The sequence below is a fragment of the Sander lucioperca genome, chromosome 13 (genome assembly GCF_008315115.2).
Source record: "Sander lucioperca isolate FBNREF2018 chromosome 13, SLUC_FBN_1.2, whole genome shotgun sequence".
NCBI classification, from domain to species: domain Eukaryota; kingdom Metazoa; phylum Chordata; class Actinopteri; order Perciformes; family Percidae; genus Sander; species Sander lucioperca.
In genome coordinates, this window is record NC_050185.1 from 35,576,659 (window position 1) to 35,591,658 (window position 15,000).

Sequence of the window (15,000 nt, forward strand, 5' to 3'; positions counted from 1 at the left end):
GACACACACATACAGACACACACACAGACACACACACACACACACACAGACACACACACACACACACACACACACACACACACACACACACACACACACACACACACACACACACACACACACACACACACACACACACACACACACACACACACACACACACACAGACACACACACACACACACACATACAGACACACACATACAGACACACACACAGACACACACACACACACACACACACACACACTCTCAGACACACACACACACACACACACACACACACACACACACACAGACAGACACACACACACACACACACACACACACACACACAGTGTTTCATCAGAGTGAGTATCTCTCGTAAACACCTCCAGCTCGTTCATGACGGGGCTGAAGTATGAAGACTAACAATCACTCTCTGCGACGTAAACAAACTTTGTGTATTATAATAATAACAACAACAATAATAATAATAATAATAATAATAATAATAACAACAACAACAACAATAATAATAATAATAATAACAATAATAATAATAATAATAATAACAATAATAATAATAACAATAATAATAATAATAATAATAATAATAACAACAATAATAATAATAATAATAATAACAATAATAATAATAATAATAATAACAATAACAATAATAATAATAATAATAATAATAATAATAATAGGGTAATATTAGTTTTCATGTAAACATAAACTCACTGCTTCTGAGACATTTTTGAAATATTTACAGTAAATGCTGTTATGCTATTTGGGTCAGGTCATGAGTGACTCAGTGAGTCTGTCTACATGCACACTAATATTCCACTATTTATTAAATAAGCATTTTCTGATTACAGTTTTTTTGGATTGCTTACACACTAAAATTAAAAGTAGTACACTATTAGCAAAACCTTACACTCAAGAAGCAAAACATCAGCCCATATTTGCACAACTATAAGCACATTGTCAACCTCACACTTGTTGCAAAACTCTACACACAGTGATTTGCAAAACACTAAACACACTTAACATACATTACACACAAAAATCTATCATGAAGTCACTTCCTTGCAATACCAAAGCACTGACTGTCAAATTACCGCACCGTCCAACCAACTGGTTCAACAGTCATCAGGTGTGCAAACACTTGTTTGCTTAATTGTAGACACACCAATCAGGTGTATAAGCACTATAAAAAGCAGCAGGTGAGTTCATTGGTCTTCAAGCACAATGGAAAGAGTCAGAGAAAGAGTAAGATGAGGAGGAGAACGAGGAGGACAAGGAGGAGGAGGAAGGGGAGGAAGAGGAATCAACAGAGGAGGAATCAATAGAGGAAGAGGAAGAGATGGAGGCCATGTTGGAGGTAGAGGTAGAGGTAGAGGAAGAGGAAGAGGAAGACAAGAAGGTGCTCAAAGAGGACCGAATCTGACAAATGAGAACCGCGCAACACTGGTTGACCACGTTATCAACCACGGCCTGACGCTGAGGGAGGCTGTACAGCCAAATCTAAGCCGATACACAGTGGCAAGTGTGATAAGAACATTTAGACTGGAAAATAGGTATTGTAAAAATATCATCATATCAAAAACATCTGCACGGTTTCAGTAACTGCTTACAGTACTGTATTCTATACACTATCAGCACGTCTGTTACCTTTTCCTGTGAAATTACTGTACTATTGTATACTGTTTTTTTTTTCTACATAGGATTGAGGGTCAGGAACGACAAGGGGGAAGGCCTCCTGTGTTCACAGAACAGCAAGAGAGGGAGATAGAAAACATGGTTTTGGCCAACAATGCTATAACACTCAATCAGCTCCAAACTAACATTGTCAATAACCACGCCAGTTTCAACGATATCCATCAGGTCTCAACATCAACACTGGCACGCATCCTAAAAAAAAAACATATTCAAATGAAGCTAATTCATCGAGTGCCTTTCGAGCGCAATTCCGAAAGGGTGGAGCGACTGTGGCATGATTATGCAGACGTATGTATTCACTTTAGCAGTGTGATCTTGCATACTGTCTCATAATCTTTTACTGTACTGTAATATGTATACTACATCTACACTGAACTACACAATTTTGCCTGACACTGTTCTTCAGAGAGTTTTATGAATGGATGCAGAGGAGATCCAGCATGAGTTCATTTATGTAGATGAGGCTGGGTTCAACCTGACGAGAACACGAAGGAGGGGAAGAAACATCATTGGCCACAGGGCTATAGTCAATGTCCCAGGGCAACGTGGGGGTAATATAACACTCTGTGCAGCCATTACACAGAATGGGGTCCTCCACCGCCATGCCCATATGGGCCCTTACAACACAGCACTCATACTTACATTCTTGGACCAATTGCACAACATAACAGCAGCAAATCAAATCGATCATATGCAATACATTGTTGTCTGGGACAATGTGTCTTTCCACCGCTCTGCTCTGGTTCAGAACTGGTTTCAGCAACATCCACATTTCACCGTCCTATATCTTCCACCATACTCTCCATTCCTCAACCCTATAGAAGAGTTTTTCTCGGCATGGCGGTGGAAGGTATATGATCTCCGTCTCCAGGCTGAGGTACCCCTCATCCACGCCATGGAGGAGGCCTGTGACCAGATGGAGGTAGCAGCAATGCAAGGATGGATTCGTCATTCAAGACGTTTCTTTCCAAGGTGTCTTGCTAATGACAACATTACAACATGCTGTGGGAAGCTCCTTCCAAGGACACAATGAGCCGCTCCCTCTTCTCTCTTTTCACTTGTCTCCTTTTGTGTGCATCTTAGTCCCAGAAATGCCTGTTACTAACCTAGCTCTGGGGAGTTTTCTCCCCGGAGTCCCTTTGCTTCTTCTTCACCCAGAACATCGCCTTGGAATTGGGTGGCACCTACACCGGGGTCCTGGGTGCAGCTGACGCTATGGACTTACTACACCCTGCTACGCTCTGCGTTTCCCCGCAGTGTCCGACTGCGTCCTGCCGCGTCCAACCGCGTCCACCCAGGCTGCTGTGCCACACTACACCCCGTAACGCCCTGCTGTACCCTACTATGACATGAACTACTACAACTACCATTGTGATCACTGTTCCACTATCTTTATTAAGACTATTATTGCCACCATTCACCACTCCCCCAACTGGTGCCGTCAGACACCGCCTACCAAGAGTCTGGGTCTGTCCCAGGTTTCTTCCTAACAAAAAAGGGAGTTTTTCCTTGCCACTGTCGCAATAGCTACTGCTAATGCTTGCTCTTGAGGCAACCACTGTAATAGTTGGGGCTTCGTAAACTACAGAGTGTGGTCTAGACCTACTCTATCTGTAAAGTGTCTCGAGATAACTCTTGTTATGATTTGATACTATAAATAAAATTGAATTGAATTGAATTGAACATTGCCTGCGATGTTGATGAAATTCTCTGGCCAGATCCAGCTAGGCGAAGAGACAATGTCTAGTTCTTTTACAGTAAACTTACAGTACAATACGTAAAGTGACATTTTGTTACAGTATTATGAATCTCCATGTCAACATTTTGGGCGTGTTGAGAAATAAATGAGTTTCTTCAGTCTGCAACATTGGTCTTGTGTAGTGTTTGGTGAATTTACATTATATTTGTACTTTGTCGATGGTACCCTACTCTAATCATAGGGAAGTAGAAGTGCTAAAAGTGTTTTAGTTTTATCACAGCAGAGTGTAACTCGTGCAAACAGAGTATAGTAATGTGAAACGTGTGTGTTACATATGGTAACAAAGTGTGGTTTTTAAACAGAAGTGTATAGTTTTTACAAGAGTGTTTAATTATGCAAAGGATCTGTAGTATTGGCCCTGTTTTGAAAATCGTGCTTAAGCAATCCAAAAAAACTGTAAGACGTGTGTGATGTATCTGTATTATTCAGGTTTTAGAGGCATTCTTTGGACATGTATACAGCATGTGGTGTCTGAAGATTTACAACTTTGACTTAAGGTATGTTATATAAGGGATTCCTATGAGCACATTCAGGATCTGCGTCTCAAACTGGGGTTTTTACTGCAGTTTGTGACAGTTTACGGCCTCTTCCGAGCTGACCCGATCCTACACCTGCTGCTGCTGCTGCTGCTCTCGCGCCTCCCGCGCAAACCGAGCCCGGCACGAGCGCTCCTCTCAGCCATGGGGTTTAATCTCCAACATGAGCGCTATCAGGTTCACTTTTTACGGATTTTTACCGGAAAACATTCGGATTTTTTAAACATTAAAGTGCCCCGAGGACTGTTAAACTGCTGCTGAGACACTGAAGAGAAAACACGGAGATTAAGACTAATAGCTGCTGAATCGGTCAAAGTAACGGTCACGTTTCAGTTTTTTTCATTTCAATATTTATGGTTTAAAGTTAATTTAAACGAAAACAACCGTGAAGAAATGTTTTTTTTTTTTTTTTTAAACACATAGAGTACAGCTGCTGAATCTGTCAAAGTAACGAGTCCCAGTACATTTTTCTTTCAATAAGTTAATTTTTTTTTTTAAGCACGGAGATTAACTCCTTTTTTTTGTGCCAGAATCTCTCAAAGTAACGGTTAGTTTTTTTCTTCAATTAGCCTAAATAGGTATTTTTCTGGTTTAAAGTGAATTTAAAAGAAAACAACCGTTAAGAAACCGTTTTTTTTCTCTACTCTGGACCCCGTCACTATGAGTCTGTGGACCAACGGCTCCGCCGCGGATCTTTACGCCGGGACTCAGCGTCAACCGCCCGGCTCCAACTCCTCCAACCGTACCAACGGCTCCCAGCACGACGCCGCCCCGCTGGACCTGAGTCGGGCGGTGCCGGTGGGCATGGTGCTGGCCTTCTTCATCATGTTCGCCATCGTGGGGAACATCCTGGTAATCCTGTCGGTGGTTTGTAACCGACACCTGCGGATCCCGACCAACTACTTCATCATCAACCTGGCCATCGCGGACCTGCTGCTCGGAACCACCGTGCTGCCGGTGTCCGCCACGCAGGAGGTCAGTGACACGGGCAGCCTCACGCTCACACACACAGACACACACGTTTGTTTCACTATCTTTGTGGGGACCCGTCATTGACATAATGCATTCCCTAGCCCCTTACCCTAACCTTAACCATCACAACTAAATGCCTAACCTTAACCCTTACCCTCACCCTAACCATAACCTAATTCTAACCCTAATCCTACAACCAAGTCTTAACCCTCAAACAGACCTTTAACCTTGTGGGGTCCAGCATTTTGGCCCCACAAGGCTGTTTGGACCCCACAAGTATACTGTATTCTCGGTTTCTCGGTTCTCACACACACACACACACACACACACACACACACACACACACACACACACACACACACACACACACACACACACACACACACACACACACACACACATACACAGACAAATACACACACACACACACACACACACACACACACGCACATACACACAGACAGACACACACACACACACACACACACACACACACACACGCACAGACAGACAGACACACACACACACACACACACACACACACACAATGTGTGGAATTACTTTACGTTGCCTATTTATGTCTATTTCTCACCGTTAATCACCGGCGTCTGTACAGCATCAACAGGGGTCTCCATTGTTGTTTATGTGTGTGTGACGTCAAAAACTGTAACTGGGAGTACAACAGTTCATGAGTAGTAAGTTACGGGTTTGACTTGCACTTTCACGGGAAGAAGGTTGTAAAAACATGAGTTATGGGTTGCCTGGAACGCAGCAGAAGTCCTCACGACACATGGACGTATATTAATAATAATAACGCCGCAACGTTGTGTGTTATTATAAATCCATGGACATGGTGAGCAAGCTCTGGACCTAAACATCCAAGCTCGGGCGTGACTCAATTGTTGTCAGGAGAAAAAAAATAAAATACGTCTTGTACCGTGCTACTAACAAGCTAATGTTAGCTCGTCAGTTAGAATGGGCAAGTGTCTGAAGGTCTGGCCAGAGACGAGACGAGACGGAGGGCAATAGGACTGCGGAACGGCTGCGGAGTCAATAGGTTTCCATTAAAGTTAGTATCAAGTTGTAAGTCTTCTGGTAGCTGTGCCAAGAGAAATCTCAATCATTCCCAATCTAGCAGAGACGGAGAGCGTAGGTATATGTAAGGAGATAACATAGACACAGGCTAATTATTGATCACTAAAATGATAGTTAACATTAGTAATTAAACTTAAACAGCTAATGGAAGTCCAAACTGCCTGAGAGCTTCTCCTGTACTATACGGTAATTCCTCTACTATGAGACAGTAAGTCTCGTGGTTATGACCCAATCGTTAGCCTATTTTTATAAAAACGTCTGCTACGGAGCCATAACGTGAGGTACAAGGTAATGGAGCCTTTTATACATTGTCGTGTTTCTTTAGAAATAAACAACGGACAAATAGAGTCTTTAAACGCTTCAGATGTAAAGTTATTCTCTGTCAAAGTGACGTCAAAATGAATGGCAGTCAATGGGATGCTAACGGGAGGTGATGGCTTTGTAGCATCAAAATGGTGCCATAGGAGCTACGCGGTCCGGGGAGAAGCTTACCCCCTTGTAAGTGAGTGAGTGTGTGAGGCCACATGGGCTCAGATAGGTATAAATGGGATTGGGACAGCACTTCACGAGATCACATGTTACCTTGGCGACATTTAATAACAAAGATGTCGCTGACACTTGCCGGTTTGGGAATTTTCATTTTAAGTTTGTTGCTTTCCACGCGGCCAAGGCCCAGGAGACGGCTGCCTGATTCCACGTTTTCAACCTCTTATTTTACGAGCTGGACAACAGGCTGGTCTGTTCCGTGGTCGTGTGTCGTGCTGTTGTTTACCTTTTGTAATTTCCAAATTTCCCTATGGTGTCCGCGGTAAATGTCACAACGCTTTGAACTGTGGGTAATTCCCTTTTGGTGAAGTCTGCATTGATGCAGACTAGGCCTGCATGATTAATCGTTATAAAATCGCGATCTGGATTCACCCTGTTCACGATTTCATTTTTAAATCACTTTGATTTTTTTTTATTTAAATTTTTTCTTTTTTAGAATTATTATTATTATTATTATTATTATTATTATTATTATTATTATTATTTTTTTTATTACTTTGATTCTCATTTAATTTTACGAGCCGACTGCATCACAAACGCTACTACTTTCTTCCGTGAATTTTAAACATAGACTTTATAAAATAGGTTTTAAAGCGCTGCAGTGCTCTCCCTTCTCTTCATTGAAGCCTCTGTGTTTACAGGCTCGTGGTTCCAAAACACAATCTATGTTTGGTACTGCCAATTTATTTTGTTTTGTCATGGTTCATGTGTGCAATAAACATTACACTTCATGAGAAAAAAATCGTGATATCAATTCTAAGCTAAAAAAATCGTGATTCATATTTTCCCCCGAATCGTGCAGGCGTAAGAGAGCTGACACACAGAGCCGATAATCGGCCGTCGGACAGTCTGGCGAGGTCGGTGACTCGAGTCTGTTCAGTGTGTTCCGTGCCGTCGTCCGTTGGAGGAGCCGTCGGCCTTCATTTTGGCCGACCTGACATGTTCAGTCAGAGACAGGGCAGTCGGGACTCACCCGGAAATGGCGAGCCTCTCAAAATCTGAGAAAAATCTTTTAAACTGACCTTTGTTGATCTGAAATGAAGACAGATTCAGCAACTGCACGGCCTATTTCTCTCTTAAAATGTTTTCAGAAACACGTTTCGGTGAACTATTTTAGTCCAATATGAGATCGTATTCTGAACGAGCCGCCATGACAGTCTGGCTGTGAATTTCCGGAGAATAAAGACCCACGTGACGCGTTCGTCCAATCAGCTGCCGGTTTTCATTTTCTGGGAAACAATACAGAGCAGTGCCGCCTGCTGCTATGGAGACGTATTACGTTTTGCGTACGCGCAGAGCGTACGCTCAAGTCGGCATCGCCTCAGTGTGTTTTGAGGCATTATTTTTGACCTCGGGGACCCGACTGATCAGTCCGACTGGCTTTACTGCCGACGGTCGGCCGTCTGGTTGGTGTGTAAGCACCTTAATACAGACGAACGGAAAGGGCGTCGGTATGTGTGTACTCAAACCCTCACGCCCTTTGAAATTCGACATTGGGACAACCCTAAGCCCTTACGAATTTTGCGAGAACGCGCACCGAAGTCCGTGAGTCCGTGAGTCTGTGAGTCCGGACTTTGGGATTGGGCCAATATCTTATTCCCAGATGCTATTAGAAATATAATATAAGATCAAGTTGGCTTTGACTTAGTTTGATGTTTTTATACAGTAAAAAATACCGCCTCTTTGTGTATAATGTGTGTATTTTCACTGACTGCAGAACGGCCGCGTTCTGACTCCGTCCCAGCTCCGGCGGTCCGACAAAATAAAACATCCGGTTAATTTTCAAAATGAAATACGCCATGCTCACGGCGAATCATATTTCCCTGCACTACGCCTTGAAAACGTCATAATGGGCGGAGACGGGCCTGAAACGAACTGTTGTTAGTTTTGTGGTTCTGTAACTACATCCTGTTATATCGCGCGATCATACGTGAATTGGCGAGATCTCGTGGGTCCTCGTGACTTCAGCTGTCAGTCATGGCCGCAGCCATTCCGCAACAAATACCAAGGGGGTCAGCCTCTCCCCGGACCGCGTAGCTCCTATGGCGCCATTTTGATGCTACCAAGCCATCACCTCCCGTTAGCATCCCATTGACTGCCATTCATTTTGACGTCACTTTGACAGAGAATAACTTTACATCTGAAGAGTTTAAAGACTCTATTTGTCAGTTGTTTATTTCTAAAGAAACACGACAATGTATAAAAGGCTCCATTACCTTGTACCTCACGTTACGGCTCCGTAGCAGACGTTTTTATAAAAATAGGCTAACGATTGGGTCATAACCACGAGACTTACTGTCTCATAGTAGAGGAATTACCGTATAGTACAGGAGAAGCTCTCAGGCAGTTTGGACTTCCATTAGCTGTTTAAGTTTAATTACTAATGTTAACTATCATTTTAGTGATCAATAATTAGCCTGTGTCTATGTTATCTCCTTACATATACCTACGCTCTCCGTCTCTGCTAGATTGGGAATGATTGAGATTTCTCTTGGCACAGCTACCAGAAGACTTCCAACTTTCAGACAGGTTGCTCACGTCACATCTACGTCTTCAAGCTCAGTTGGAGGCTGCTCAGTAACGCTCAGACATCACCGGGAAAGATCTTCTAATATCCTTCACTGGTCTCCGTCCAGAGACACGGGATCTGGTGGTCCATTATATATACGGTCTATCACAAATATGGACCTGGTCGGTTTTGAAGGTGGAAATTGCGGGTCAGTCCGGCAGAGCTGGGAGACCCACCTACAGGTTCCGGATTAGAGGAAGTGTTTTCAGGTTCTTCCTGTCCCTACAGGTTCTGGATTATTGGGTGTTTGGTCGGATCTTCTGTGACATCTGGGCAGCTGTGGACGTCCTGTGCTGCACGGCGTCCATCATGTCTCTGTGCGTCATCTCCATCGACCGATACATCGGCGTCCGCTACCCGCTCCAGTACCCGACGATCGTCACCGAGAAGCGGGCGCTGCTCGCCATGCTCGGCGTCTGGATCCTCTCCATCGTCATCTCCATCGGCCCGCTGCTGGGCTGGAAGCAGACGCCGTCACAGGTACGGAAAACTACCCATCATGCAACACTGAAACTATAGGGATGCACTGATTATCAGGCTGTTTTTTTTTTTGGCAGTTTGCAGATTATCTGTAACTGCGTTTTATTTGCCTGATAACCGATAAAGTTAATTTAAAAGTGTTCTACTTTGGCTCGGCTACGGTGTCTGTGTGTGTGTGTGTGTGTGTGTGTCTGTAAAATGCTCCTAGGCGCGCGCTGTGCACGAGCCTAGGAGCATTTTACTATTTTGCTGTTAAAATAACAATGAAATGCTGTGCTATTGACTTTGAATGGCGTGATCACTTCCCGCTGCCTCAAGATAGCAATACGCCCAGAATGCACCTGAACACACCTCCCTGTAAGACCAGCACTCCCAGAATGCACCTGAACACACCTCCCTGTAAGACCACCACGCCCAGAATGCACCTGAACACACCTCCCTGTAAGACCAGCACGCCCAGAATGCACCTGAACACACCTCCCTGTAAGACCAGCACTCCCATGGGCCACAGATGGGTGCAGGTGCATTTGCTATTTAAACGACGTGGGCGCTGGACGGGAAATTGACAACTGCGTCTGTCTTAAACTAGTAAAGACACTGGCGTCGGGCTTTGTGCTGCGCCAAGTGCAAGATAGGACCCCAAAACTAAGCATTATAAATGTAGCTTCAATGTGATATGATTTGAAGGAATACAGTTTGTTGAATGTTTGTAATCAAAGTGAAACTCTGCTGGCCTCCCGCAGGACGACACCGAGTGTGCCATCACCCAGGAGCCGTTCTACGCCCTGTTCTCGTCGCTCGGCTCCTTCTACATCCCGCTGGCCGTCATCCTCGCCATGTACTTCCGCGTCTACGTCGTTGCCAAACGCACCACCAAGAACCTGGAGGCCGGCATGATGAAGGAGCGCATGGAGGACTCCAACGAGCTCACCATGCGGATCCACTGCCGGAGCCAGCAGATCCAGGAGCTGTGTCCCGCTGCAGCCAAGGCTGGAGGGGGCGGAGCCCCGGCCGCACGCAGCTCGCTCACCGTCAAACTGCTCAAGTTCTCCCGAGAGAAGAAGGCGGCCAAGACGCTGGGCGTGGTGGTGGGCATGTTCATCCTCTGCTGGCTGCCCTTCTTCCTGGTGCTGCCCATCGGTACGTTCAATACTAACCAGTGTTTCTAACATCATCTGTCTGTTCACGTTCAATTAATCAGCCCGGGGTAGAGCTGCACAATTAATCAAATTTTAATCACAATCACGATTTTGGCTTCCCGCGATCAAATTAATGTGATCGAGCGATATTTAAAATGCTTTATTCTGTTCATAGAACGCTCAATAAACCACTCTCTGATCACGTGCCTCAATGAGCCAATCAGAGTGGTTCCCTGCACCGCGCAGCTTAGTTTAGATGTAGACAGTCACAGAGGACAGAGTAACGTGAGGAAAACTCCACAACAGATAGCAGTCGGTCATAAGTCATCACGAGGTTTACCAGTTTACCAGTAAACGCAACATTTAGTCCCGTCTGTGTTGTTTTTCAGACAACAGCAGTGACCAGTGCTAGTTTGAGTCTGTTAGCTCATAGCTTTAGCGGCAGACTGTTGGAATCCTCTCTAGTGAAATACAGTCACACTCCACCGTTTAGCTGTCAGCATTTTAGCTGTGTTTAATCCTGTTACTACTGCAGCTAACGGTAGGCTAACGTTAGCTGCTGTGTAATGTGTTATTAGTGTTTACTAGCTAAAGGTAGGCTAACGTTTGCTGCTGTGTAACGTGTTATTAGTGTTTACTAGCTAACGGTAGGCTAACGTTTGCTGCTGTGTAACGTGTTATTAGTGTTTACTGTAGCTAACGGTAGGTTAATGTTAGCTGCTGTGTAACGTGTTATTAGTGTTTACTAGCTAACGGTAGGCTAACGTTACCTGCTGTGTAATGTGTTATTAGTGTTTACTAGCTAACGGTAGACTAACGTTAGCTGCTGTGTAACGTGTTATTAGCGATGTTTCTGGTGCCTCTAACGTATGTTTTGGAGCATCAGAGCGCAACGCAGACATTTAAGTTGCACCGTAATCCGCGTTGCTATTTCGTCCGGTAGATACCGGGCACCGGTGCCCTATTGGCACCGGATTTTAACATGCGCCGTTACTGTGGATTTCCACTGGATGCGGAACGTCTACAGACCGGCTCCGCTGCGGAACGGCTGCGTGCTCCGCCGTCCGTCAATACCCACCAGGTCCGGATTTGTTGCGGCACGGCTGCGGCCATGACTGTCAGCTGTAGTCATGAGGACCCACGAGATCTCACGAATTCACGTAGAATAGAACCACAAAACCACCACCAGTTAGTTTCCATCCAGAGGAGTAGAGGGGAAACTACTCTGAGCTGTGTTTTCAAGGTGTAGTGCAGGGAAATATGATCCGCCGTGAGCACGGTGTATTTTACTTTGAAAATTAGCCGGATTTTTATTTTGTTTCTGTGCTCGACTTCCTGTCCCGCACTATCTGCCGTGTGCTGAATTGCTGCGGAGCTCTCCGGCGTCCGGCAAAAATAGAAGCTCTGGGTATCTGCTCCGGAGGGCTGGGACCGCCGGAGCTGGGACGGAGTCGGGACGCAGACGTTCTGCAGTCAGTGGAAACACACACACTGACTTTAATGGAAACCTAATGACTCCATCGACGTTACGCAGCCGTTACACATCCAGTGGAAATTGCCGGTTAACGTGAACAGAAAATTGCGTTGCCTGTATCTTTTCACGGCAAACGCACATGTTTGGAAAGCGGTCGCACAACAGCTGAAATGGCTCCTTCATAGTATCCTTCAACAGAGGAGGAATGTAGCACCATATGGATGTGAAAGCAGGTATAATTAGCCTATGTGACAATTAAATTTGTTTTGGTTAAAATCAACAAATAATCGTGATGATTAATCAGGATCAATATATTGATCAAAATAATCGTGATTATCATTTTGGCCGTAATCGTGCAGCCCTAGCCCAGGATTTCGGCAGGTTTTATGTGTTTTTGGATTATAAAGCAGGTCAATGTGCTGTATATTCAATTCAATTCAATTAAATTCAACTTTATTTATAGTATCAAATCATAACAAGAGTTATCTCGAGACACTATATCAGCGTTTCTGATACAGATACAACTATCTACAATCAGAAATACTCACTTTAGACTTTTTGGAGAGTTAAACTGTAATTGATGGTGAGAAAACATTTCAGAAACTGCATATTATTTTAGTATTCTTCATATTTTAAATATTTTGGCCTGAGCAGCGATGCCTAGGGTCCCACGGCAAAACAGCCAATCAGGACCCAGAGTTGCGTGTTGTTTTCTCACGGAGACAGAGAGGGGATCAGGACACTTGTTGTTTCTGTGTTCTCCCACAACACGGACCTTCCCTCCGGCTGATATCACAGATCGCAGCTGATCCTCGGATAAGTCGAGCTGGACGGGAAGTTGTTTATGTTCGTAAATACTGAGGGTCCGAGCCAGAGAATGGCAGCAAAGACTGCTCTGAGGGTCGGCGGTCTCGCTCGCTGCCCTTTGACGCTTTTAGACGGACAGCCGTGCTTTGAGATACACACTGACGTCTTGATGTTTAGGTGTATCTGTACATGTGTGTATCTGTGTGTATCTGTGTGTACCTGTGTGTATCTGTGTGTATCTGTATCTGTGTGTACCTGTGTGTATCTGTGTGTATTTGTGTGTATCTGTGTGTATCTGTGTGTATCTGTGTGTACATGTGTGTATCTGTGTGTGTCTGTGTGTATCTGTGTGTACCTGTGTGTACCTATGTGTACCTGTGTGTACCTGTGTGTACATGTGTGTACCTGTGTGTATCTGTGTGTGTCTGTGTGTATCTGTGTCTGTGTGTATCTGTGTGTATCTGTGTGTATCTGTGTGTATTTGTGTGTATCTGTGTGTATCTGTGTGTATCTGTGTGTACATGTGTGTATCTGTGTTTATCTGTGTGTATCTGTGTGTATCTGTGTGTATCTGTGTGTACATGTGTGTATTTGTGTGTATCTGTGTGTATCTGTGTGTATTTGTGTGTATCTGTGTGTATCTGTATGTATCTGTGTGTATTTGTGTGTACCTGTGTGTATCTGTGTGTATCTGTGTGTATCTGTGTGTATTTGTGTGTATCTGTGTGTATCTGTGTGTATCTGTGTGTACATGTGTGTATCTGTGTGTATCTGTGTGTATCTGTGTGTATATTGGGCTGTTAGAACAGCCTGTTCTCATGAACCATTCGTTCAACAAGATACGGAAATGTAAACACTGTAAGTAAATGCGTAAGCATTCCACGTTTTGTTGCTGTATTCACTACATTGACGGACGCTGTATAAAGCGTGATTTATGCTTCTGTGTGCACCTCTTGAGAAATGTAACTTCACGTCGCGGCGACACACGTGGCTCGGCCGTGGCTCGGTAGCGTTGCATTTCCCCCCCCGACTCATTTCCTGGTTCTCCTTCTCCGTAAACATGAGATCAAGGAGAGTGTCACTGCCAGATGTGAGTCGAGTGCAGATGTGAGTCGCGCATGCTCAGATTTAAACTGTTTACGGCATAACGTGTCATGCTGAAATTTGTGAAATCTATAAAATAATAAACGTTTCTCTTTACATACAATAACAGAAGATGGTAATCATTTCAAAAACGTTGTAGCTATCTATGACGGTTTGGTTGCTAACGTTAGCTCAAAACGCCATTAAGTGACAGCCTTTGTTGTGTTTGATTGCTAACTTGTAGCCAGCAGCAGCAGTCTTTTCAAAAACGTTGTAGCTATCTATGATTGTTTGATTGCTAACGTTAGCTCATAGACTGTGCGTTAGCTCAAAAAGCCGTTAGCATCTTGTAGGCTACTTGTCGCAAAGTGACGCATGCGCAACTCACATCTGCACTCGACTCACATCGGGCAGTGACAGAGAGGGTTAACTTCTCCTGCTGCAGCTACTTCTCCACCGTGGTCAGAAAGAACAGGGGAGACTCTTAGGTTCTCTCACTATGACTCTAGAGTCACTACTCACTCTGAAGATAATCACACACACACACACACACACACACACATATACACACACACACATACACACACACACACACACACACACACACACACACACAGGGACACACACACACATACACACACACACACACATACACACACACACACACACACACACACACACACACACACACACAGGGACACACACACACACACACACACACACACACACACAGGGACACACACACACACACACACATACACACACACACACATACACACACAGGGACACACACACACACACACACACACACACACACACACATATACACACACA

General features: G+C 44.5%; 4 protein-coding genes across 4 annotated transcripts in view; 3 read left to right on the top strand and 1 right to left on the bottom strand.

Annotated features, from left to right (window-relative positions):
* LOC116036424 (bromodomain-containing protein DDB_G0280777-like) overlaps positions 1–15,000 on the bottom strand; it is a 1,700,590-nt gene that overhangs the window by 312,276 nt on the left and 1,373,314 nt on the right. The gene's annotated exons all lie outside the window — the stretch shown is intronic.
* LOC116036425 (C1q-related factor-like) overlaps positions 1–15,000 on the top strand; it is a 680,685-nt gene that overhangs the window by 229,475 nt on the left and 436,210 nt on the right. The gene's annotated exons all lie outside the window — the stretch shown is intronic.
* On the top strand, positions 1,996–3,571 carry LOC116056073 (insertion element IS630 uncharacterized 39 kDa protein-like). Its single transcript, XM_031308203.1, has 2 exons — positions 1,996–2,697; positions 3,391–3,571. The coding sequence occupies exons 1-2, from the start codon at positions 2,125–2,127 to the stop codon at positions 3,451–3,453; spliced, it is 636 nt and encodes a 211-aa protein (XP_031164063.1). The 5' UTR covers positions 1,996–2,124; the 3' UTR covers positions 3,454–3,571.
* LOC116055914 (alpha-1A adrenergic receptor-like) overlaps positions 4,493–15,000 on the top strand; it is a 20,933-nt gene continuing 10,425 nt past the window's right edge. The window contains exons 1-3 of the mRNA XM_031307980.2: positions 4,493–4,976; positions 9,412–9,663; positions 10,407–10,803. Of these exons, the coding sequence (XP_031163840.1) occupies positions 4,662–4,976; positions 9,412–9,663; positions 10,407–10,803 (964 nt within the window). The 5' untranslated portion in view covers positions 4,493–4,661. The remainder of the gene's footprint in view (positions 4,977–9,411; positions 9,664–10,406; positions 10,804–15,000) is intronic.

Bases quoted from the DNA above. Each gene is read 5' to 3' on its own strand.
- LOC116056073 (XM_031308203.1), top strand. From the start codon at position 2,125: ATGGATGCAGAGGAGATCCAGCATGAGTTCATTTATGTAGATGAGGCT. The intron at 2,698-3,390 runs ATTACAACATGC...ATTGAATTGAAC, and splicing joins GGTGTCTTGCTAATGACAAC to ATTGCCTGCGATGTTGATGA.